The sequence below is a fragment of the Perissodus microlepis genome, chromosome 10 (assembly GCF_051167445.1).
Source record: "Perissodus microlepis isolate ML-2025 ecotype Zambia chromosome 10, ASM5116744v1, whole genome shotgun sequence".
Classification (NCBI taxonomy): Eukaryota; Metazoa; Chordata; class Actinopteri; order Cichliformes; family Cichlidae; genus Perissodus; species Perissodus microlepis.
In genome coordinates this window covers 17,881,640-17,908,296 of record NC_140470.1, presented here as the reverse complement: position 1 = coordinate 17,908,296, position 26,657 = coordinate 17,881,640, and the positions used below count along the sequence as shown (strand labels likewise).

The window sequence follows — 26,657 nt, the reverse complement described above, 5'->3', positions numbered from 1 at the left end:
AAAAAAAAATGTTTATTGACATCAGAAGCAATTTAATTTTCAACAATAAACAAGGTTTTTTTTTTGTCTTATTTTGCTATTACAGTGGTACATAAAGATCAGTAAAACAACTGTGATACGTCAATTTTGATAACATGTAATTTAAAATAAAAACACACAGGTGAAGGAGGAAAAAAAAGGAGGAGAAGAAGAAACACTCAGATCTAACTCAGAACATTTTTATGTGCTGTGCACCTCTAGCTAAGGTAAATACTGTAAAGCCCACCCCTTTACACTGTACCAGGCAGGATAGTGGTCTAGTAACTACCACTGGGGGAAAAAAAAAAAAAAAAAGAAAAAAAAAGAAAAAGACTGGCAGAAAGATACAGACACGATACTTGTGTAGTGTTAACTATACAAAAAGGAGAAAAAAAACTGTACAGCATAAAAACAACTGATATACACAGCCTTTTTTGTCGTTTTATTTATTTTTTTTTAATTTTTTACCCCTTGGATACTAATGAATTTTCTTTCAGTAAGTGAAGTGTGTACAAGGGGGTTAAATGCTTTATAAACAAGAAAATGACCACTTTATGTCACCTGCCACCTACTAATCATCATCCTCATCGTCATCATCTTCTTCCTCCTCCTCATCTTCGTCGTCGTCGTCATCATCATCGTCTTTCTTCTCTGCCTTGGCCGGGGCTTTCGCTGGCGCACCGCTGCCTGGTTTGCCCTTTGCGCGATACGCCGCGATGTCCTGCGAGGGAGGAGCGAAAACGCGGTGAACCAGTGTCGAGACACAAAAACAGACAGCTGTCACCGAAGAGCTCAGTCGGCGTTCACATTTTACTCTTACCTTCTCATACTTCTCCTTCAGTTTGGCCGCCTTCTTCTCGAAGGGCTGCTTGTCCTCGGCTGCGGTGCTGTTCCACATCTCGCCCAGCCTCTTGGCAACATCCCCGATTGACAGGCCAGGGCTCTCGCCTTTCACCTTAGGGCGGAACTCTGAGCAGAAGATGAAGAAGGCAGATCTGGGGGGGGGACAGAAAAACATTTATTTACACAACTCACTCGCCATACATCTCAAAAATCCTCAAATGTGGTTTTGCAGTACTTACGGAGGTCTCTTGGGGGCATTAGGGTCCTTGTACTTCTTCTTCTTCTTTCCCCCCCTCGCCGGAACGTAGTTCATCATCTCCCTTTCATAGCGCGCCTTGTCCTGCCTGGCCATGTCCTCAAATTTGCCCTTCTCCTTGGCCGACATTGTCTGAGAGCAAAAACAGGCATCTCACCAACTGCACCTTCTAAGGCGTCACCCTCTGTACCCAAGCTTATTTATTTCTTGTTTTGTGTTAACTCATTACACAACACCTGCACCCTTTCAGCTAAAGTCAAGAGGTGTAACCAACAACATCCCGCTTGTCATATATCCTTGACCCCTCAGCAGGACTACAAATTTCACTTTCCAAAAAAAAAAAAAAAAAAAAGACAACCCAAAACAAAACCTCAAGCTAAACTCTACTACCTTCCATCGCTCGGAGCACTTCTTGGAAAACTCAGCAAAGTTAACCGAAGCCTCGGGGTGTTTCTTCTTGTGCTCCTCCCGACAGGTCTGCACAAAATATGCATAGGAGGACATCTTCCCCCTCGGCTTGGTTGGATCCTTCCCCATCCTGGTGACAGTATCTAAAAACAATTAAAATAAAATAAAATAACGTATATCAACAATTTAATGATGCAGTATTCAGCTGCAATATAATATTAAAATTTAATAAATAATGCTATGTGTCATTTAAATTATTAACTATATTAACTATAATAAGAAAATCATAAATAAAAGTGACCTACAATGTTTGTCCAACCCACACAATCATGTCTCTCTACTGACCGCACGCACTATATAAGTCACCCGCCCTCCCCGCTGTCAAACTGCACTAAGTTAATATCACTTACAGCAGTCCTGTGAAATAACACCGCCCAAGACGGACGGAGCTGATGTAAAAAAAATTAAATAAAATAAAAAAACGTTTTATTGATATTGATACCATTTATTTATTTATTACAGTGGCCTTAACATAAAATCCGCGGTCAGCTCCTCATTATGGTGTTTCACCAAATGACTAAACACCGCTGCGTATTAAGGAAATCCCATCATCGCAGCCAGCAGCGATCATTAATGTGCGTTTGGTTTGCAGCGATAAATGTCCCGGAATCGCTCTCAAACACCGAACTGCAAAAGTTCAACTGCATGGTATAAACCTGAACCATCCGTGGTGCTATATGAGTGGATTGGGCGTTAAAAACAAACAAACAATATTTTTCCTTGCCCCCCGTCTTTTTGTTCACTTTTGCAACATAAATATCCTCAAATCTAACCTGCAGCAGTAATAAATCACATGAAAACCCTTCGTTTTACTAGTGTTCGTGTTTTTAATCGAAAGAAATAACTTTGACACAAAGAGACACAAATTGGAGAAAAACACGTATTTATTGCAAATAAAACACTCCAAACTGCGCTTCCGTGACATAAACAATCATCTCTCATAACTCTTCTTTGTCTCTTATTCGGGAAATAATGTGAAAAGCTTTCGAAAAATGTTTAAAAAACTGTTATTTTTCTCCCCCTCCCCTTTACATTTTCCTATTAAATGCTACTGTAAGTCCCAAGTAAGCTGCGTCGAGCGAACTAGTAATGGCGCAAAGGCTCTCGTTGAGGAAAAGGAGGTCAACAACGACAGCAATATTTCTTCTTCCATTTTGTGAGAATGCCTTCTTCATGAAAGAAAGTCCCCCTCAAATGTCTCCTCCCGCCTCCCAGTTCGCTTTGCTACGCGACAAATATGTCTAGAAAGCCGGCGATCTTGACTAAATATTTCCCCGATTGATTCCTATTGCACTAGCCGCCTTGTATAGTAATACATTGGGTCTGTACTGTGTCTATGAGCGGGCTGTGCTACTGACTTGGTTTCTATGAGCTCCTAATGGCCGCTCGTCTTCATCCACTAACATGGAGAATATGGCTCCTTCTCTTTGTGTCAACGCTCAGCCATTGCACTGCACGCAATAGAGGGCAGAGCGACCGCGGCCACCACTTCATTTCAAGCCCCGATTTAAACCTTTTCCGAGCATCGGAAAAATCTCCCCTTGGTCTCGTTCGAATCACGAAAGATTGAATTTTCTTTTGCCGTCGTCACATCTCATAGTTACGAGTTTGTTTCTCGAGAAAACACGGTTAGAAAAAGTTGAACTGAACTGCGCCTCTGTCACTGGCTTCCCATTTGCCTCGCTGCCTTGTTTCCTATGCGAATACAGTCAGCCATTACAGTAAAGCGCAGATCGTGAGGTATTTTTTTTCGCTGTCTTCTCGGGTGAAATGTGGCAAACAAACATTTGCCCGGGTGTATTTTTAGATGCTCTCTCTTTTTCTTAGGTTTTTATAAATTTTGATGCTCGTCTCCAGACTCCGCACGCTCCTCCGGTCTTCGCATGACAGCCGTTCAGCTTTGCAATGCACTGCAATGCCAATGGCTAGCTAACGGTGAGTCTTCTACCATTGTCGCTAACCGTGTTGTCCGCTAGACATTCCTGATTTTTTTCGCGATAACTACCATTTGATTCGACTCCATTTTGCGAAAACGACACGATTGTATTATACAAAATTATTCTTATTTAACGAAATCGACGCTTTGCGTCGAATTTCGTCAAGGTTAATTTTCAATTCTTCTTTTTTACTGAGCGTCTGGTCCTCACTCCCAGGCAGAGTAATGTAACGATACCTGCTTAGCGCCGGCAATTTTGTTGTTTTTTTAAGGGTTCCCCGCAATAAAATTATTTGCAAACAGTAAAAGGTTTCGCGTGTAACCGTGGCAGACATATAAGTAAGATATTTTTGAATGTTACCGTCATTTTCATCCTTACGGACACTTAAAATGTTCGTGTGTGTGATACTTACCCAGTGACTATCGCTGGATCTCAATGGTCTGCAATGGCTGTGTATGAGGGAGCACAGGCGATACGCAGTGTCTTCAGTCTTCAGCTCTCTAACATTACTCTCGGCGGGGCTCGCACGCCATTGGACAGCGCCCAGTCTGGCGTCCCTGCGATTGGTCGAAGGCTTTTCATTGTCCTAATAGAAGACGAGGTTCCATTGGTTGTCTTTTGTGAAACGTCACCGAAGTTTTGTGAGGCGCGTGGATACAAAAATATTTCTGTCCGAGCATGCTGGAGCTGGTAGTAGTGTAGTGTGTTTGCCATAGTATTGAATTCACTACGTTGAGCTCAGTGTACAGTAGGCAAGCTAAATGAATGAGACATCGAGGAGCGCTTGTAGCCAGCGAACGAGGCGGCCGTAAAATGTTGTCAGATTGTGTTGGATGGGTTGTACGTCTCCTTATCAACAGGCTCCATTGTGCATTCTGCACAATACACGTGAGCTTATTTGCAAATTATGTCTTTAAAAATGTATAGGGAGGACATCGCAAATTCCCGTGTAAAGGGCATAAAGAGCGATTACCCGTCCCATGCGTGATAGTTACGTCCAGATATGAAATTTTTTAAAAAAAGATTTAGCTCTTAGTATGCATGAAAACCATAGGAATTCAATGAATGGCCTCCCTTGTGATCAGTGTATTAACCATGATTATCATTTATGCCCATGATCGACAGAAAGTCCCTGCATTGACACTACTAAACCGTGTTTTCTTATTCTCTCTGACAAGTATCCATAATTATTCGTTTTTTAAGCACTTATTCTGTGATTTTGACTATGTTTACTTACGACCCAATATTAATAGTAGGATAAAATGGAGCTGGAGATAATAAATTATGGTAAATATATTTAATGGGAAATTAATATTAAGATCTGTCAGTTAATGTTTTTCTACACAGTATGTTTTTTATCCTGATATTTCGAGGTCTCATATACATTACCTGATTAGGAGATGGTCATGTGCTTATTGTTAATTAAGACTTATGAAGATCAAAGGGAGGCTGCTCAGTTTAAAGCAAATGCAGTAAATGAGCATTTTGACTGACTTTATTCATTCAATTATTTATTTATTTTTGCCCTAAAAGATAGTGAGCTTTTACTTGGAATTTTAGATATAGTCCAACAGGTCTGTATGATAGCCTCATAGCAGAGGGCTTCTTACTCCCAACACCTGGCACGTTGTTATAATAAACATAATACAATTGTCATAGACTCAAATTCCAATACATCCAAAATGGGGGAAAACAAACAAACCCAGGAGTCTGTTTGTTTTGTCTATTCATGAGTGCTTTTCAATCTAACCCACTCTACACAGCAGGTATAGTACATATAGTGCATATGCATGTACAGTGTATATATATTTTCTATATTAATTTTGCAAGCTGTTTTGTTCAAGATTATCCAATATTGTATTAACAGTACATTCCTAATTTATCATTTATTACCGATTGCCTTACAAAATATAGCATATAACTTATTGTATATGAGGTTTTAAAGGTTTTTGTCACTTTTCCCTGTACAATATGCATCTGTTACACATTTTCTTTGTATTACTCTTATGCAGCTGAATAATGTGTCTGATTAGTACAGCCAAGAGGTGACACAAATACATTTTCTTGTATGTCTGATTAACAGACTGGGAAATATTAGATTCTGAACGCAGTGTGCATGGGGTAACCTAATGAGCTTTAGTGCCAAGTGGCATTGCTCTACCACTACCATCAGATAAGGAGTAGATTAATTTATTGAGTGTGCCTGTTTAGCATGGCCTACCTTATAACATATACAGACATGAAAATTGCTATTATCCTTGATAATACAGCATAATATGCAGTTATACTGCATTATATTCAGTATAACAGTGTGTAACTTAGAGTTATAAATAATTACCCATTACACTACCAGCACAGAATAACTGCGCAGAAGAATGAGCTGTATAGATTCAGATCATCAGTCTATAAAATGCACATTTTGTCACTTTGGGACCTCAGCTCTAGCGCCACCATTAGACAGAGTTATATGGAAAGTTATATGGAAATAAAGGCAAAAAGAGCCTCCACAGAGTAGAAAAGACATTCCAGGAGTGTGATTTTAGTCTGTGACAGAGGCCCTTCCTAAAACGACTTGTTTTGCACTGAGTGGATTCAAGCCAGTAATGTAATTTGACTTGAAAGGTTTGTCTGTGTGTTTGAATGTGGCTGGTGAAGGGGGGTAGGGGGGTGGGGTGCTTAAATAAAGAAGGTGCCCACAGTCTCTCATGATTTCAAATATAACCACATCGCTACAGTAAATTTTCCTTTAATTGCGCATGTTTAAAAATGAATGAATTGTTTCTTTATATGTTTAAAGAGAATAAATAAACGGCTCTTCTTCTTAGCAGCTAACATAGAAACAAAGAAAAATGGCTGACAGAGTTTATTCTTATCCTTGAATTAAGAACGGGAAGGGTGAAGTGATTCCAAATGCCAATCACAACCCAGACTCAGGCCACATGTCTGCCAGTGATGCTGCCTGTCTGTGTCTCATTTTGCATCAGGAGATGCCACGGCGGAAAGCTATAGCCTGCTCGTGAGGCTAGGAGGCGGCCGGTTTATGCATTCTAATGAACGCTCCCTGGGAAAAATATGCAAATTCATTTTGTCATCAAGAGGAAAATAGAGGACAGGAGAGCAGCAGATACAGGAGGGGCTTAAGGGGTGGGGGCACATGCCATGCAAGAGGCAGGATTGGGTGGAGGGAGGTGTGTGTGCATATGTGTGTGTGGGTGGGTTGGGCGTGTGTGTGTATGGGGGGGTACAGGAGCCTGCAAGGGCTGGTATTATGAACTGAAATGGGGGACATATGTAAAATCCATCCCACCCCCCACCCAATCAGCAAAATTAAGCATACAGTGGGCTGGCAAAAAAACAAATCACCAGAGAAATAGTCGCCCTTATCGTTCATTTACAAAATATGCTATGTGAAAAAAGAGGGGTAAATAAAGGCTGTTTTTTCAAATCAGCAGATTTTTTTAACAAGTTCGTTAAAATATCTGCCTAAAATATTCAGTTCTGTTGGTTATGGTTAATTCAGACAAGAAAAACTCACTTTGTGTGTATGTGTGTGTTCAGATAGAGTGAAGGGGAATGACAGAATAAAATAATAAAAATAACAAAACTGCTGTTTAAGAACAACTAAAACAACAGCACACATTCTTCCCTTCCTTGATGATAGCTAGGCAACTTTTTTTGGAGGTGAGCAAACGGGGCTCTCGGTGTGTCTACTGAGGCCTGGTTACTTGCTCAGTAAGTATTTCAGTATTTTGGGGGGCAACAATTGAAAACAAATGTATAAATAATGGTAACATAATAATAGAAAAGAAAGAGAAGATATCACTGTTATCATTGTATTGATTACTGTGATAATAATAATAATTACAATGAACAGTAATAACAGTAAATAAATAAATAAACTGTGCAATAGACATCCCCTATCTCATCCTACAAAAATAATATACATAAATAAAATATTATTAGTATCCTTAGTCGCGCAGTGTTGGTGATAGTATTGTGTCAATATAACTTCAGCCCACGTTATTGCAGTTCACTTGAACAGCCGAGTGGCGGCCAGCGGAACCATCAGTGATAGAGGGGGGGAAGACAAAGGCCGCTGCACAAACCGGCGGTTGGGAAAACGTTTGTGACACGAATCGATAGAAAGATGCACATGGACCCATTACACCGGCGGGACTTAAAAACTACAGCTTAATGTGCACCGACTTCAGTGTAACAGCAAATATAACTTAACATTTGTTTGGGTACGTATGATTTATTTATTTATTTTTACTAAGAATAATTTTTAGCCGCGAGTTAAACGGTTGCCCGGCCTTAGGCTAAGCGTTTAGCATGCTAGCTTCCAGGCTCAAGCTGTCTGATAGTTCAGTCAGGGCATGCAGACTGGTTAACAGAACTGATTTTAACGTATTTTTTTAATTTCCCAAATAAAATCACTATATCCTTACAGCATTAACAGGGTAATGGTAACTAAGCATTTTATTACAGAAGTGTTTTTTAAGTGAGGTTTCTTTTTTTTTCTTTTTTTTTTTGCTTGCTTGCTTATGTTAGTGTTAAATAGCTATCAAAGCTAGTTTTGCTGGGAAACTAATTGGTTCCTGGTTTGTGTCGTGTACTATTATTGATCTAAACACCTTTGGAGAAAAATGCGGAGAAAACATGTGGGCAATATGGTTAAAGCCTTGCCAATTAAAGTGTATACTTTATATACTGTACCCTGTGAATGTTCTAGAAAGATGAATGAGACGCTCATAATAAATAAATTTAACTAATTTGGAAACTAATAGATTGACTTTAGGGGTAAACACAAGCATGCTGCAGTCATGCCGGGGCCATCCTAGAAAAGTAGTCCTTTATTGTAGTTAGAACCTTGTGGGGGTTCTTTTATAAATTTCAGAGAAGATCAATCTCTATACACTGTTGTTTTGGTCAATTAAATGTGACTTATATATTTAAAAATGTATCCAAACCATCTGTAAGAACTTATAGGAAAGAAGGGCAGCTTTCTTATATGTTTGAAAGATAAGTTCTGAATCAATTTAAATTCCACTCAGTGATCATCACCTGTGCTCAAGAGTCTATTGTTCTGCCTTCAGACTGCCTGTAGATTGACAAAGATTAAGCGTAAACATTACGCCAGTGAAAAGATTAAAGAGTCACCTTTGAGCATTTGCAAGATTTTTCTTTTTTGGGGGTGTTTTAATGTATTTATTGTGTACATTTATTCCTTTAGTAGGGATGCTGCAGTATCGTGCCTGAACATCGTTATCTGCTAATATCATCCTTGTTGACTGCCATCTTCCTACTGGTAAATACAGATGGCAATAGTTGATGTTTTTCTTTTGTCAAATCATTTCGTTTCAGCTAAATGTTTAAATATGGTTGAAATATGTAAAATAGTTGAACTATATTTTTTTATGAGTGCGCTATTTCCCTGCATAAGAATAAATAAATAGCATAGTATTGTACTGATGAGGAGCAAATTCCTGATTAAACACAGATTAATGTACCTCTAATGTTATGCATTACCATCACTGTTTCAAGCCTATGAGATATAAAGTGATCTTTCTTTTTTTTTTCTTTTTTTTTGCAACACAACCAAATTTATTAAAAGGAACAAAACTACTTTCAAAGCAACTTGTACCTTGATAACTTCATAACATACCTGTTTTCTTTTTCTTCCTTAGCGTGCTCGGAGGTGAGAGAGTTTGTGGTGACATGGTTATATATTGTGGATGGCACCGGACAGCCATGGACCCGAATAGCCGCAGCAGCTGTTTGCCAATAACTGGTGAAGACACTGGTTTGGAGGCTTTGGCCTCACCACTGGCGGGGTATTTGGGAAAAGTCAGTAGAGCTCTTGTTCTCCTCTCATTGTCACTTGCGCAAAGCTGAATTGTATTTGAAACTGGACTGTGACTGGACAGTACCAAAGCAAATTCAAAAAACAAACAAAAACGGAAATCTTTGGTTGTAAAAGGCGAAAGTTGGTACGTTACTTGTCTTGACAGGCTTGAAATTGGCAAATCTGTCATACTGTAACATGGGAAACTGTTTACTACTTATGATTTTATTACAAGTATGCATCTGCTTTCAAGTACTTGACTCCCCCTGTCCTGCCTCACTTGAACTGCTCCTCACTACAAGCATTTAAAACATAAATCTTGATCGGTCTTGTAAGGTAAATCAAGTAAAGTATTTCAAGTTTCGATTCATGTGTACATAATGTGTAAATATATAAAAGTAAGGCTGCTGACAGATAAAAGAAATGGTTGATTTAAAAAAAAAAAGTAATCAGTTGCAGTCTAAAATCTAAAATGTTAATGAATCTCATCAGTTAGATCTTTTTCTAGATTTGTGTTTTCTTTTAAACTGTTGTCTTCAGTTCACCTGTGAACTTGGTAAACTTCGTAGACGTCTGGGGCTTTAACATACACCATGTTGTTCCCCAGGTGCAGGGAAGAGCTGCTTCACTGGACTATTGCCCTTGGTGTACATCAAAGGGGCTGAGCTATGCTCTACGCTCGTACCGAATCAGCCTCCAGGATTCGATCACTGTCTGCACAAACCCACAGGTAAGTCCAACCACTCAAGTCACAGTTTCATGTATTTGTTTTGCCGTCATCTTCGGTAACCTCTTTGTATCCATTCTCTCACAGTGCCTCTTCCCACTGGTCAGCCGCTCCTTGGAGGATGTTTTGGCTAGCTTGGATGCCGTGGAGCCAGTTGTTGGGAACAAAAGAAAAAATGCCTCCACACAGGAAAAGGAAGAGTTGATTAAACCTTCATTCAAACGTCTTCGATCAAGTGAACTTGGCGGTCTCGGGCCACAAGGTGTAACTGCCACACCTGTTAGCCCAGCAGAGGATGGTGCTGTAAATGCTGTCAGAAATGACCAATATGCAGAACCCACGACAGATGAGGAAAAGCTGAATGGATACCACAGGGATTATCAAGTTGCAGAAGTGACAAATAGGGAATCTGTGAAAGAAAATGATCCAGACTGTGCTGCTTATGCAGATGGTCTTGCCCCCTCTATACTCTCAGCTGAAAGCTCCCTGCAACTTTCTTTGACTACTGATGAAAATGAGGCTGTGCTCAGTTCTCATTGCAGTGCCCATGGTATATCAGGGATTGAGTTAAACCACGAGAGGAGTCTTCCTGGGATCCAAAATGGCTTTGAACAGGACAGTCATTTAAATGAAATCGATATTTCACAGAGTCCTCAAAGTGAGCTGACAATGTGTACAGAAATATCACGGACTGAAATCTGTAAGAATACAGAGGGCGTTAAGTCAGAGAGTGAGGATCTGTCTGGTTCACCATTAAAGGAGTCAGAAGATCTTGTACCTATTCCTGATCAGCTTCTCTGGAGGAACAGTGACAACCTGTGTTGGCTGGACTCGCTGCTTGCTGCTCTGTTCAACTGTAAGAGTTTGCAAAGGTGTAAACCTAAAGACGAACCTCAACAGTCATCTCTGTGGCAGCTCCTAAAAGGATATGAAGACATATGTGCGGCCATTCAAGTCCACCAACAGACTGGCAGTGGTAAGTTGAAGTGAATTTCAATCTATGCACGAGTGTAATGTCTAACTTTTATTCGTTAATGTCTGTTTTAGAATAGAATAATCCTTTAATTGTCCCACAAGGGGAAATTTGGTTGTAACAGCAGCCAAAAAGACACATATACAAACAAACAGTACGCAGGACACAGAACAGAAACATACACAGATGTTTTCATCTGTTGATTGTTACAGTGAACAGCAGGATAATAAGATGCATTAGTAGTTATAGCTGTTGTCTAAGGAAAACAAAGTTCTTAACAGAAAGTGGCTGTGACTTTAGCCCCATAGACCTCCATGAATAGACTTGTGGAAACCCAGCATTTGTTGTATTTGTTTTGCTTATGTGGAAAATTTTTTTCTGACTAGATGGCATTGTGCGGGTTCCAAGTCATGTGCTGCAAAAGGCCACTGCAGACCTTCAGAGTCTAAGAATGTCAGTCTTCAGACTACTGCAACCCAAACTGCACTGCAAACTCGGTAAGCTCAAGAGTTTTACACTTAATGAAGGTTCATGACAGGTTGGTAAGTGTTTTCAGGCAGTCTTAAGTCATGTCTTTAAGAGACAAGTTTTTCAGGGAATGCTATTTAAAAGTGTAAGCAGAGTGGTGTTCTCCTGTTGAAGCATTTATCAGCATGTCTATGTTCAATGAGAACATTGAAAATAAAGGTGTAGCTGTGCTGAGATCCCCATGAGGAATTTCTGTCTCTAAGGAATGTTGTCCTGTTTCTGTGTATTACTGCTACTGGTTTAATCCACACACATTATCAGCTCAGTCACACTAAAACCACTCAAAGCCTTAATTATAAGGCAACTAGTGCTGGAGGGGTCGCGTTTGCCCAAACAATACAGGAAGTAGGGTGGGGCAACTAACCAGATTTTCTTTTCATTTATGAGTTTGACATTTAGAGATTATGTAAACAAGATAATAGAGATAAAGCAATTATTGAATTTGTTTCACTTTCACTGCTTCTTTTTGTCTGGTGTTATAAAATCCAACATTCATTAACAATGCCAGATTTTCCTGGTTAGTGCTGTTGCCTTACAACAAGAAGGTCCTGGGACTGAATCTACCAACTGGCCAAGCATTTCTGTGCAGAGTTCTCCCTGTTTCCGTGTGGCTTCTCTCCGGCTTTCTCCCACAGTCCAATGATATGCATTTAGTTGGATTAGGTTAATTGGTGATTCTAAATTACACCATAGGTGTGAAAGTGAGTATGAATGTCTGTTAATCCTTCGACAGACCGGCAACCTGTCCAGTATGTACCCTGTCTCACACCTTATGGCAGCTGGGATGCGCTTCCTGCCCCTGAATTGGATAAGTGGAAGAGATGACAGATTTTTCTCTTTCCTTAATAAGACCACCCTCTGCCACTGTGTATTATATTTTGTTCAGTTCAACCAAGAAAAAGTTCAGTAAATGTGTCTTGTCTCTGATGTCAGACTTGTGTTCTTAATATTGACCAAAATAGTCATTGTAATAGTTTTTGTCATAATTGAGCAGCCTGGTGAGAAGGTCATTCCATAAAAATCTGCATTGTTTTCAGTGAATGCATGCAAAACTTTGCCTTCATAATATGAAAACTGTGCTATTTGCAGAATTTTTAAATGCACAGGTGTTGCTTGATATTTAGCATTTATAATTTACATTGTTCCTGGGCTGATAAACGCATTCAAACGCAATCTATAATTAAAACGTAATCTATTTTACGCCCAGTCCAAGCGTCACAATCTACAGCCAAAATATTTTGTTCAGCACAATTTGTGATCAATTTTGAGCACAAATATCAAGGTAAACGTATCATTGCTTCACTGGCCCAATTTAATGTCTGTTATGTAGAGTAAGCGAAATAGTCAGTGGTATCCTGAATGTTTATCTTTTTGTGTGTGTGTGTTTGTTTTTGAGAACAGATAAGAGTGTATTTTGGGTAAGCTTAGGTTCATATCACCATTTGGGAAGAGGGCCTGTAAGAGCCACAGTCTTAAGAAGATTTAGTTTAAATTTTGCGCAGACTGCAAAGTTAGTTTCTAATTTTTGCATAAGAAAAGCATAATGTATAAACATAAGTGCATGTGCATTTGATTGTTAATGTTGCTGTCTTTATAATAATGAGTGACAGCGTACAGTGGAGTCAGACAGGGAGCTTCATTAGGTATTGGTGGGTGTAGTTTTTATACCGTGTGACGCTATTTTAATAATATAAAGTAAACCTCTTAAATCAGAATTACATGTCCTGTCGCACGCCTCAGACCTAAGTTACAGCTCATTAGTGTCTTGTTTAGATACTCTGAAGCAATACCCTTACATCGGCCGTTCAAAACAACTTGTAGCATCTGAAAGGTCTTTTTACTAGAGGTGGGAATCACTGGACGTCCTACCATATGTTATTATTACAGTACTTCACCCACAATACAGTATTATTGGAATGTGTTTATTTATTGTCAGATTTTGCAATATGCTTTTATTGTTGTTGTAATAGTTATTAGTTTAGAATTATTGCATTAAATGTGAGTTCTCAGCGCCAAATTATTTCCTTAATAATTTGCTTCAAGTTTCCAGCCAAACATGAAGCACAGCTGGATCTTGGGTCCCTGAAGGTTCTTATCTATATCAGATAAAATGATTTGTTATTTTGCCTAGCAACGGGCTAAAATTACCCATTTATAGCAGCGGTCTCCAACCTTTTTTGCGCCACGGACCGGTTTATACCCGACAATATTTTCACGGACCAGCCTTTAAAGTGTCGCGGATAAATACAACAAAATAAAACTAGTACCGGTACCGAAAAAAGAAGATTTATTCATAACACACGTGAAAAGACCCAGGAAAACCGAGTTAACGATCAAAACGATAACAAAATAACGCTGAAAACCGATAAAAACCCTGAAAACCATACATTTCACACCTGAGCCTCAACTCTCGCGGCCCGGTACCAAGCGACTCACGGACCGGTACCGGTCCGAGGCCCGGGGGTTGGGGACCGCTGATTTATAGCATATAAACATCATCTGCCATGGTTGGGGGTTGTTGGAGGGGGGGGGCATTTGCTGTTTTTTGATTTTATTTTATTTTTTTCCCTTCTCCACCTCTCCACAAGGTTTCATGATCTTGCTGACAGACATGACACTGAACATGAAGTGTGGCAGAAGAAAAGCTGCATGTTTGTTTATAAATACATGTATTTTATGACCAGGGGTGTTTTCTTTAAGTGTAGTTTTAAATATATACATTGAGCTCAAAGCATGCATTAGGTAATGGAGAAGGGCTCCAACTACCAACGTGTCCAGGAAATGTTGCCTTTACATTATTATTTAAGAAAATGCTGATCATTAAAGCACTTTTCAGTCTCTTTGCTGCAACAAGTAAAGTCCTCAGTGTGACTCAGCCTTTAGTCTTCAGCCATTCAAGTCTTAATAGGTCATATACCAGACAGGTCTTGCTGCCCAGTTCTGCATGTCTGGTTCTTGTTTGTTCAGGATTTAGCTTGTTGCAGCACATTTTAGCTGACAAAGACTAAACGTTTGCATTAGGAGATGATAGAATTGCTCAAATATATGTTTTAAGAAAAAAACAGGGGGAAAAAATCTCTAAAGATCTTTGGGGAAAAAAGGGGGGGGGAGCAGTTGATAAACACTTTTCCCTTGGCTTTTTGAGGGTTTTTTGCTAGCCATATTTGCCATAGCTTTTCCTGTACATTTGCCGAGTAATTTCTTCCCACATACTCCCCTAATTCAGAAAGTTTAGTTGGACCACATGCAGGGTAAAAAAAAACAACAAGATTCCTAGCGTTGACAACTGATATAATCTTAACTTGTTTATTTTAAAGTATTAATAAAAAAGTCAAATGTTTTCTGGACTGCATTTCTGAATCCACCAGCAGTTATAGTAAACCAGTGTTAGGTCAGAAACGATATGCAAATCTCACCACGCTACTGTGAGCAAGAAAGAGATGTCTGAGCGAATGCAAACTCAACCGCACAAGGCTTGTGGGGCCCCTCAAACCCTCTGTTCTTGAATATTAATTTTCAACATAGCCTAGTGCTACAGTTTTTTTCCGGCAGATCAGTGACAAAAGAAGTATTTTAAGAAGCAGTTGGTCCTGTTCTGGCAAGTTCTTTCTGTAAAATGTAAACACGTACAGTAGTTTACACACTATGTGAAACGCCCCATCTGAGAACTTCAAAAAATAAAATACTTGCCTTAAAATTGTTTTTATTTTTACTTTGTTATGTTTAAAATCCTTTTATATATTTGGCGTTATTGAGTACCAGTCACTCTTTTGTGTAGACTTAATCTTAAACCCTTCAAAACAGTCATTATCACCTGATGGTATCAGAAAGACACGGGTCCGGGCAGGCAAACCTTGGATTTTGCTCAGCTTGTTGGAGCCAAATTATTACAATATATAAAATCTGGAAAATGCATGATGTAAGTGCAAAGGGATGGATGGGAATAATGAAGATGAAAGCCAAGCAGGCGATGGCTATCCTGATGTGATATCTAAAGTTTATCTTAATCCCCATCCAAAGATTATGTTTTTAAAAATCACCTGGAATAGGAGCGTGCATCTGAGCGTGTAACAGTGTTCGAACTCTGACATGTTTTTACTTTTCAGGTCAGAGGGAAACTCCGGTATTTGCTATGCCGCTGCTGCTTGTGATGGATTCTTGGGTAGAGTGTCTCTTCCAGGCAACCTTTTACTGGGAGATGAAGTGCAGCAAATGTAAAACACCTGTGAGAAAAAGGTAGGTTCATTTATTTTTAACCAGCTGAGGTGTACAAAATACTGCATTACACTTTATTCCATAAAACTTGATCTTAGTGTAATCACAGCACAGAATAACTATACTGCTGGGAGCAGATGCATTGTTTATTATAAGATTTGGAAGAGGCCCAACTCTGCTTTGGGCGTCTCTCAAGAGGGCAAAGGGAAAATATGAAATATTAAGTAATTGAAGGCAAATTTGTACAAATTCCTCAGCTGCATTTCTGCCAGAAATGTTATCAGATACATAAGAGTTGAAAGCTTAGCTGATGAAAATCAGCATCTCAAATAAATGTGATGCCAATAGATTACAAAAAAATTGGTAGTGGCATGTTTTTTTTTTTTAACTAGTTAGTTGCACTTCTCATCATCACTGTATTGTTTTGTGTCTGAATCCTAAATAAATTTTATGCTGTAATTTTTCAGGGATATGAAGACTCTTCCTACTTTAACAAATATTGTACCTGATTGGCACCCACTAAAAGCAGCACACTTAGGCCCCTGCAATGTGTGTTGTAAGAAGAATGAGATGAGGACTATGGTGTGGGAAAGGTAGGAATCAAAAGAATCAAAGTGTTGTGGGTTGGTTTTTTTTTTTGTTTTGTTTGTTTTTGTTTTTTTGTTTGTTTGTTTTTTTGGGGTTTTTTTTTGGATTTGGATTTATGAACATAAATTAGCATCTTGTTGAATTGTTTTAGTCCAGTGTCTTCAAACCACAGAGGTTGGTGGAAATTACTGTATCCAGTCATGGAAGGGATTAATAACACATTAATAGAAGTAAAAGATCAATAAATCTAATCATCGCTTTTACCAATAAACTCACTGGACACCTTATTAACTACCTTGCTAGCATAAATTCCCCACACCATTACCCCATCATCAGTCTGAACTGTTGACACACCACAGATTGTAGATCTGTGCTGCCATGTTTTTTACACCAAATTCTGACCCTTCAGTCTGAATTTTACTGAAGATATTAAAACTCATCAGTTTATCCAATCATCTGTTACTCAATTTTGTTAAGCTCGTGTGAATTGTAGGACCCGTTTGTTTTGCTTAGCTGACAGGAGCATGAGCCAGTGAAGTCTTAGGCATCAAGGTTCAAACTGCTCTTCATTCAGAGTTGTTTTTCTTCATACCTTGTTTCTAACAAGTAGTTATTTGAGCTACAGTTGCCCTCCTATAAGCTTAAAGCAGTCTGGCTATTCCTCTGTGACCCCTGCCATCAAAAAGACATTTTAACCCAGAAAACTGCTGCTCGCTGGATATTTTGTCTCTTTCAGACCATTCTCTCTGAAACATAGAGAGTAAATGAGCAGGTTTTGAAAAACAGACCAACCTGTCTGACGCTGACAGTCATGCCAGTTGAAAGTCACTTAAGTCTGCTTTCTTCCTCATTCTGATGCTTACTTTGAACTTCGGCAGATGCTCAGTTCGTACCAGCATCTGCACCACCTGATATCATGGTCTTAAATGCAGTGACTTTTTGCCATGTGATTGGCTGATTGGATATTTCCTTTAACGAGCAGTTAATTGTCCAGTGAGTGTATATGTTATGCAGATTTTTTTTTTCTGCTTAAATATAAATGGAAATACAATTTGACAAAAAAAATTGAAGTGGGTCATCTGTAGCAGTGGTGTCCTTATGAATATACTGTGAGAGTAATACAGAGAGTGCAGCTCAGACTTCAGTTATTGCAGGGTATGTTTTTCTTTGCAAAACTAATGCACGGAGTGGTTAAAATAAATAAGATTCTTTTAAAAAACAAAACAAATACATTGTTAAAGTCTGTCTGGATTTTCACTTTTTTATACCTATAACCACTTTTTGCTTTTTTTGCCTTGCTTTGTGTTTTATAGTCTGCCTCCAGTGTTTGCACTGCACTTTGTGGAGGGGCTCCCTAACAACGATGTCAGTACGTACACCTTCAACTTCAAGGGCAGAAACTACTCCATCACCACTGTCATACAGTACAAGAGTCACCTGAAGCACTTTGTCACCTGGACTTGCAGCGCTGATGGTACGTATTTGTGTGTGAAATGTGAACAGACGACAGAATTATTTAATGTTGTGCAAATGAGAGAGTATCAAATGTTGAAACTGAGAAATATATATTTATTTATTTAAAAATATGCCAATTTCAAATGAATCAGAAGCATTTCAAAAAAGGTAGGACGGGGCATGTTTACCACTTTGTTGCATCAGCTCTCCTTTTAACGACAGCACGTTGCTGTAGATCAAAAATAAAGTTGTTTTTCCATTCTCGCTTGATTTTAGATGTTCAGTAGATGCTGTGTACAGACTTGTAGTCTTCTTCTAAGAGTGCTCAACAATCTCTCTTTGTGTCTGAAACAGTTTCTGTGGGATAAATGGTTTCTTTATTGTTACGCAACCTTTTCAGCCTTTTGTTACCCCTGTCCCAACTCTTTGATGCATATATTTTCTTTTTTTTTATAAAATCATAAATAAGCATTTCAAAACAAAAGCAATTCTCACTTTAAACATTTGATATGTCATCTTTGTAATGCATTTTTCCTTATACAAGTTGAATTTGATTAAGTAGATATTTTGAAGTTGTTAGTGCAGTATTTTTACACAAATAAATGAGGTCAAATTAGGTTTTTTGGTTTTTATTAAACTGGAGGTTACATTTAAGTGCTTTTCTTTGTGGTTGAAACACTTAATGGTTGAGTCTGATTTGACTCTGCCGTAGTTTGCCAACAGCACATTCTGCTGGACAGTTCATGCAAGAGAAGAACCCTATTTGCTTTCTATTTCACTGTCATTTAATAATTAGATTTATTGAATAATTAGATTTTATTTTGTATCTAGCTTACCGATTTTGCAAATGTAACGTTATTGTGATGTGTAGCTATTTCTTTCACAAGTTAGATAATTAACTAGTCTGCAGTATGCTTTGAATAGATTAGACATATGGCAGACTGTGTTGCGCAGAGTTGCTCTTGGAAGAGACCGGAATTCTGCATTATTTATTTTGTTTTATGTTATTTCAGTTCTTCTTATTCATTGGTCACATAAAACAAACCCTTGACATAGACGACCAAGTTGAACCTGCAGCATTTTGCTGTAACCATTTGTTGTGCTTTTTTTTTTTTTTTTTTTTTTTAATTTGCAGGCTCATGGCTGGAATATGATGATTTAAAATACCCTGACTGTAAGACCCACCAGAAGCTTCAGGTCCCTGCTAATGAGATGCATATCGTCTTCTGGGAGGTGGAAGACGACAAAGAGCTTCACATCTGTTCTTCCTCCTCCACATCTGCCCTCTCTGACAATGAGAGAAACAACAGTTTAAATGAAGGTTCGGTAGTGGATGGGGTGTTGGTTCACAGTCCAAATCAGTCTCTTCTTATTCCTCATAACGACACCGACATCATCTGCGCTCTCACTGAAGACACCAGCAGCATCATGGACACAACAGTCACGGCAGGCTTTGATACTTCCATAGGTGCCACCACTTTGCTCGACACCTTTGAGGGCCTAACCCACAGTGAAATCATTACGCTCACACTGGTTGAAGTAAAACCAGATGTAGAAATGCAGTCTTTCAACAACAACAACCACAAAACTCTAGATCTGAACACCGCTGGTAAGAATGAAATTCTTGACTCCACACCAGACAGCTCTTCTGCTGCTGAAGGTAATGAACTGCATCACTGTACCAGTGTTGACCTTCCCTCCACCTCAAGTGATCCCGACTCAGGGGACGGCTCGTCCAGCGATCCGACATTTGTGCCCAGTGCCAGGAGAGGACGAGGGAAAGGAATCAGCAGGGGGAAAACCGTCAGCAGAGCAAAAGGTAAAAAGGTAGCTTCATCAAAAGCAGCTTTGCATACTTCATCATCGACATCTTCAGAGCCCTGTGGAGTAAACTGTGAACAGCCTGTGGTCCCTGGTACTGAGGATAAGAGTCCATCTACTGAAATTACACAACAGGGTTCCCTCATGTCTTCTACTGATAACCCACCCCTCTCTGCCAATGAGAGCGATCCCACATCAGCATCACTACTAGATCAGAATGCTCGCTGGTCCTTCCTGCTTAGCAAACATCCACTAAACCAAGTTCAGAAGTCCACTGCTAAGTTTGCCCCTGCCTCAGACACACAATTAAAGCCCCCTCCTCCTCCTCCTGTTCACTCTACCCCCAACCCTGTGAAAAGACCGCATCTTCCAATGGCGCTCTACCCAAAACCACAACTCCGGACAGAGGACAGCGAAGATCTGCCAGTGAAAGCTGCAGACATGTACGGGGCATTTCGTGCTAAGAGCTTAAACAACCAGAGACCCCTCCTATCACCTACTGTGCAGTCACAACCAGTCACTTCTAACCACCTAACCACCCGTACAGTGATGTCTAGTACGTCCCTGATTACACCTGGAGCAAAGGCACTCCTTAAAGCCTCTCTAAAGAGACATGGCAGCCATTCCTCAGAGGTTCCTGTAGGCCTCGGCAGCACAGAAGCCCTCAGATACAAACTGCTTAAGCAACTCAAATCAAGGAAGAAGCAGCTTGCTAGAATCAATAAGATGTTGGATAAACATGGGGGACTACAGCTCCGACCGGACAGCACTGACTTGGACTCTCCCAGCACCGTCACCTCAAGCACCTACGATGGAGCCACCAGTGACGACTTCCTGTCGGACTTGCTCTCGCCGGCAACAACAGCCAGCAACCTTTCGCCAGACAGCACGGGCTTCTTCGAGATGTTCGCCAATAGGCCTGACGGAGCAGAGCGCGTGGTCGAAGCTGCTGGGAGACCATCAGAGATGAACGGCGGAACGAACGGGCAACACGACGAAAACTTCCTTGACGAGTTCCTCTCTCAGGCTGTGAGTCGTACCCCGACCGACATGGAAACCGAGGCACTCAGCGCACTTGACCTTTTCATTTAAGCTGTGATGTTTACCATTATGTGGAGTTGTTTAACAGCAATACCTTGTCTTTTTTTAGTTCAGATTAAAGAAGGGAGAACTCCTCAATGTGTATTTATGTTTCTGTTAATGAAGGTTTGTAGGTGTGTCAGTCATGTTGGAGGCATGTTAAATAACAGATGAAATTTTTTGGGGGGGGGGGGGGTTGGGTTTTTTTTTTTTTGCATTTTTGGCACTTTGAATTAAGGAACTGGCCATTTGAAGCCAATTAAATTTTGTTTCTGTTTGTGTTGATGTATTACTTAGTTATAACTGTCTTTTAGTGTAAATAATAAATTCTTTATATGATTCTTGTATTTGTCAAAATGTCAGTTATTATGAAAAGGAAGGGGCAGGACATAACCATAACCTCCAACTAGCTTCCTGTTTGAGAAATAAAATATTTATGTTCAGATTTTTCAACTTTAGTTACTTAAAACTTTAGTATTAAATGTAAAATGGGCTGGTTTCAGGTCATTCAAGTACCCAGTTATTGGTTGAGTACCATACTGCACACTTGTTGTTTTTAACAATAAACAATTTAATGATATACCATATTCGCAAGAGAATCTCAGGAAATGCTGGTTGGTAGCGGGTAAATTTACTACCAACCACAAATAATTCAGAATTTGCATTTGGTGGCTGCAGCTTTGTTTCAGAACTGTTTATTGGGTGCATGTTTTACACAGCCAGGTGATAAGCTTTAAATAAGATTTAGCATTGGCAACCTAGGCTTTTGAGTTGTGTCATTTATTGGTGAGGAAATTTGAAATTAAGCACTTATTAAAGGAAAGCTGTCTGCGTGTGTGGTCCTGTCGTTTTGTAGGGTGAAGTTTTTATATAAAGCACCCCGAGTCTGCTTAGGTGACGATATGTAAAAAAGAATAAACTCGAGGAAAAAAGGGCGTTCCCATACCGGGAGTCGAACCCGGGCCGCCTGGGTGAAAACCAGGAATCCTAACCGCTAGACCATATGGGATTTGCGGCCAAGAATTATCATCATATCTATATGACAAATGGATAGCAAACGAATCAGGAGATGATAGGATGATAATGGTACTTTTGATCCTGGCGCCATGACGTTCCTAAAATAACTTTAACGTTAGCGATTCGTTCCCCGAAAGCTGACACCGAACAGCATGTTTTAAGCTAGCTCCTTAGTCAAGCTCATCTTCACTGGTGTTTGTAAACCAAAGGCATTATAAACATGTTCGGTGTTACACTGTAGGTGTTAGGAAGAGGTGTGCAAAAACATTTTTTTTAAATTAAGAACGACATTAGTCTCTGGATATCTTCGGGTTTGGGGTTTTGTAGTGCGGAGGACGTCTTTATTTGGATTTAGTCGATACGAGAATGCATCAAAGTCATTCAATATAAAGTTTTGAAAAGAGATTTAAAAAAATCAGCGAGGACGTTGCATTTCCTTTGAAAGGCGCACGCAGGTGCTATTTGACTGTAAGTGGGTCAAATCAGAATAAGAATAAGCCAGCTCTATTTTTACTCTACTTTTACTCTTGTAGGATAAAAAATGATTACATTGTTTCGGGGGGGGTACCTTCTTTTTAAATGCATGTTGTGTTATACAGTATGCTGTAATTTACGTTTTTCTAGGAAACTAGAAAATAGGTCAGCAATTAATTGAAACATCTGCAAACATACTCGGAATTACTATATATAAGGCAAAAAGAGTTTGTACAATTCCAACAAACTTTATTCTTCAACACATCCTGAACTCTTTTCGACAAACTTTCGTAAAGTAGCCTTCAGGAATAACTCAGAAGTCTTCCCGAAGGACATTCAAAGCTTTTGTGTGTTGTTATTGCCATGTCTTGACAGCCTCCCTTCCACTGAAACCATTTCTGATGAAACTTCATTGAAGACAATGGGTCGTCAATGGATCATGAAGGGCTAAATGCATCTCTCGGTGCTGTGTCAGGTGGATTTTTCTTCTTTTTTTGACAGTTTCACATACTGTTCACCTGTTGTAAATCTTTTGTCCTCTACTTGCACACTGTGCTGTAAAATGCTAAGTTTTCAGCTAACAGCTCCTTGGGAATCACCTTCTTGGTACAAAAATAAAATGTTATGTATGCCAAACTGTGTCATCTTTGACATGTTTCATACATTTAACTAAAGAAACTGGAACAAATGACAAAGTACCAAAATATACTATTTTAAAATAATATAAATAACAACAAATGTATATAGAAAGTCTGTCTCTTTTGAGGCAAAATATAAAGAAATGAGGGTTAAATCAAACCTTTTGCACTGTGTTGTATATGTTGACACATTCTCCATGCATGGTCTTGATTATTTATTGCCAGAAATACTTCAAGTGTCTGTTCATAACACTACTCATGTATATAATTACTGGGAGTAATGAGAGGTGACACATAGCGTAATAGTGATGCAAATAATTTTGCAAAACATCAAGCCAGGCCTTTACATGCAATCCAGTCTTACACAAGCACACAGAGGAAGTAGCAGCAAAGTTGTTTGCAGCCCTCTGTATTAAACCAGAGCATCATTTACATAAAGGGGAAGCCACAAACAAGTGTGTATGTGGGATGGAGGTGGGATGGGACAACATGATGTCACGAAGGGAGAGATCAGGTTTATGATTTGCTACTGACTTTAAATACGCCTGTTTGGATGTGAAAGACAATCTTTGTCTCTTTCAGCCCAGCAAACACCTGCTCCTAAAGCTCACAGGATAATCATGGACTCCAACAAAGTGGTGGAAAACATCTACCTCCTGGTCATCGTCACTCTTGTCAGCGTGCTTCAGAATGGTGAGAAACTCTAACCCAGTGACTGAAAATGTACCGCTCACATCACAAATGCTTAATCTTGACTCTCTGTTTTTAAGCTTTTTTCGCACAGAAGGTGGAGAGGGAATGCAAGAACCATAATACCCGCACATCAGCTTTTGAGCGAGTGTCTTGTGCCAAGTGAGTGCTCTTTCTTCAACAATTAGTTCTCTATTGCAACATCAATACCAGCGAACTGAAACAATATCACATTTGTTTCCTAATAAGCTTTCCATTCGGCCTCATAATCCACCAAATGTTAACTCTATCCAGAGGCAGTCCTCATTTGCTTGAACCCTCCCCGGTTGGGGAAAGAGCTGGCTGGCGCTGACCTTATTTGAATACTTGATGGTGAAATAACAATGATGTGTTGAACTCCAGGCCTCGAGGGCCGGTGCCCTGCAGGTTTTAGATGTTTCCTTGATCCAACACAGCTGATTTCAATGGATAAATTACCTCCTCAACATGTCCTGAAGTTCTCCAGAGGCCTGGTAATGAACTGATCACTTGATTCAGGTGTGTTGACCCAGGGTGAGATCTAAAACCTGCAGGACCTCGAGGCCTGGAGTTCGACACCCCTGATTTAAGGCCAACCTCTCATATATCTGTTCCATCTATACAGTTGCAATGACATGTCAAGAAGTTTGTTTGATTGATCTTCAACATGCTAATTCATTCCTTTACAAAGAAGCAGAAAAATAGTAAAGCTAATTGTTGTTTTTAATAAACTATGCTTCAACCTTTGTGAAGTACTTGGTAATTTGGAAACTATCATTTCAAAGTGTCTTCCACAACAATTACAACAAAAACCTCACAAAATGCTAGATTTTGGGACTCAGGCGTTCCAGTTCTTCTGCCTTTAACTAATCTGCCATTGCTTCATAGTTTCTTCACACTTGCCTTGAAATGTGCTAATAACAGCTTTTGTTTAAACTTCTTCTCTAGTCGCAACTGCATGGATGCTTACCCCACTTTCTTGGCAGTAATGTGGTGTGCTGGTCTGTGTCTCAGTCAAGGTAATCATTCATGAATGTAAAGGAGGCTGTAAACAGTGCACACCCACACAGGAAACAAAAGCAAACATTTAGAAAAGTGTTTGTTCTCTCCTTGTAAAATACAACACAACACAATCCAATATGCCTGAAACGCTGCTGTTTTTCAAAGGTAGAAAGTCAGATCTGCACATGACTTTACTGACATTAACCTTCTTTCATGCTGCTACAATTTAAGGACAAGCTTTAGGCTAAACCGATAAAATAAAATAAAGCACAAGCACAAGTGCTGACACAAAATGCAGTTCCTCTAGTGGCTACTTGAGGCTGGATCCAACAGCAAGTTAGTCTCCATATATTCCCATGTCAGCAGACTGGGAGCTTAAAATACCAACCTATGGTTCAAGCCAGAGTTGTGGTCCAGAGTTTACATCAACTCATCATGGGAATGAATGTCATGCTAATTTGGGGCTTTTAATGATTTCTTTCAGCTGTTCTTTTTTCTGTGTGTAGTGATTTGTTTGGATTTATTTTGGATTCTTTGTAATCCACACATGGTCAAAAGTTTAGATACAAGCTCCAATATATACCCCACTAAAATTTAGCTAAATGTCCCTTAGTAATTTGGACCTCAACCAGATGCTTTTGGTAGCCATCAAGAACCTTCTGGAATAACTCTGGTTGGATATTTGACAAGTCTTGTTGGAAGGATTGGTAGATTGCATTTAAATTGGCTGATTTCCTGGCACCGTCCTGGCTTAGCGTATAGGGTTGAGGTCAGGGCTTTGGGATGTTAGCCTGTTAGCAAACACACATCGAAATCAGTTTCGATGTGTGTTTGTTATCGTTGTCCTGTTCAAACACCTAACAGTTTTTCAACAACTGTGTTTCAACAAGTTTTAACTGTCTTGCTGCTGATTTAAGATGACGTTCAAGAATTTGGATGTAATCCTTCTTTTTCATTATTCCATCCACTTTGTGAAATATACCAGTACTGCTGGAGGCAAAACACCCTCAGAGCGTGATGCTACCACCACCATGTTTGACCTTTTGCCACTGCGAGCAAATAGCTTATTTTATCTCTCGTCTGACCACTAAACTTTTCTCTTTACTTGTTGGCCTGTTTCTCTGTATTACCTGACCTTACCTAAAATACCTTATAATTAGTGCTGTGAGCATTAATCTCGTTAAAATGACGTTAACGCCATAACCGCATTAACACGGCAAATCTCCGTTAGCGAGTTATTGCGGATCGCGAATCGTGAATTCATGATGATATTCGACTTCTGACCACAACTGTATATAAACACTTATGTAATAAACTTTACATAACAGTTACAACATTCAATAGTATAGGATTGGATAACTGGATTTTTCCTCAAAAACAGTGCGTACAGTGTGAGTTGGTCAGGGTGTTTTGTACTTATGATCCCTCTCCAGTAAAATGCAAAATGGGCCTACGCTCTGTTTGGGTGCAGATGTCACAAGAATGAAGCACACTATTAGCTGAAATATTACTGTTTGTGCCACAGAGTCGAGATTGACTAGGTGGAAAAAGACCTAAACCCTATAAGACCCACAGCATATTATGAAACCAGATACAGAATCTTTTTCTGTCCTCTGTTTGAAGCTCCCGCTGCTTTCGCTGGGATCATCTATCTCGTCGTCAGGCAGAAGTACTTTGTTGGATACTTGGGACAAACCTCTCAAAGGTAAATTCTTACAGACCCAGTAGCATGTATTCTATGTGTTTAGAAGCAATATCGCATTAATTTTTCACATCTGTACAGCACCCCAGGTTACCTGTTTGGAAAACGGGTCATCACCTTCCTTTCCCTGATGTGTGTCATTGGCATTGCCAACTACCTGCTGGTGCGCTTCTACGGCAGCGACTATAAAGAATATGTGGAAACCATCACTAACGCTGCAACTGCTCTTCTGCTTATCCCTTAAATGAGTTTATGTCATGTAACCTTTCCACATGAATAATTTAGCTCCTGGATCTGTTGCATTAAAAAACACTGTTTAAAAGATTCATTGCATTTTTTTTTTTTTGAAAAATAATAAAATA

The 26,657-nt window shown here is 39.5% G+C and overlaps 3 protein-coding genes and 1 non-coding gene across 5 annotated transcripts; 2 read left to right on the top strand and 2 right to left on the bottom strand.

Annotated features, from left to right (window-relative positions):
- Window positions 1-4,067, bottom strand: hmgb1a (high mobility group box 1a). Its single transcript, XM_084940437.1, has 5 exons — window positions 3,935-4,067; window positions 1,508-1,668; window positions 1,101-1,249; window positions 839-1,013; window positions 1-739 (listed from the first exon to the last, which is right to left on the bottom strand). Exons 2-5 carry the CDS (start codon window positions 1,652-1,654, stop codon window positions 590-592), a joined length of 621 nt encoding a protein of 206 aa, XP_084796563.1. The 5' UTR covers window positions 1,655-1,668; window positions 3,935-4,067; the 3' UTR covers window positions 1-589.
- Window positions 3,108-26,619, top strand: alox5ap (arachidonate 5-lipoxygenase-activating protein). Its single transcript, XM_084940438.1, has 7 exons — window positions 3,108-3,520; window positions 22,621-22,720; window positions 23,466-23,576; window positions 23,654-23,735; window positions 24,540-24,610; window positions 26,217-26,298; window positions 26,377-26,619. Exons 2-7 carry the CDS (start codon window positions 22,678-22,680, stop codon window positions 26,537-26,539), a joined length of 552 nt encoding a protein of 183 aa, XP_084796564.1. The 5' UTR covers window positions 3,108-3,520; window positions 22,621-22,677; the 3' UTR covers window positions 26,540-26,619.
- uspl1 (ubiquitin specific peptidase like 1) lies at window positions 6,751-21,098 on the top strand. 2 transcript variants are annotated; one of them, XM_084940435.1, is made up of 10 exons: window positions 6,751-7,766; window positions 8,759-8,830; window positions 9,210-9,369; window positions 9,975-10,097; window positions 10,182-11,070; window positions 11,454-11,564; window positions 15,702-15,831; window positions 16,278-16,403; window positions 17,712-17,872; window positions 18,989-21,098. In XM_084940435.1, the coding sequence occupies exons 3-10, from the start codon at window positions 9,241-9,243 to the stop codon at window positions 20,764-20,766; spliced, it is 3,447 nt and encodes a 1,148-aa protein (XP_084796561.1). In that variant the 5' UTR covers window positions 6,751-7,766; window positions 8,759-8,830; window positions 9,210-9,240; the 3' UTR covers window positions 20,767-21,098. The 2 variants fall into 2 exon arrangements, with proteins under 2 accessions (XP_084796561.1, XP_084796560.1); XM_084940434.1 differs by having other exon boundaries at window positions 8,756-8,830.
- Window positions 21,692-21,763, bottom strand: trnae-uuc (transfer RNA glutamic acid (anticodon UUC)). The gene has a single exon. It is a non-coding gene; the product is annotated as a tRNA-Glu (tRNA).
- Window positions 26,620-26,657: the final 38 nt, after the last annotated feature.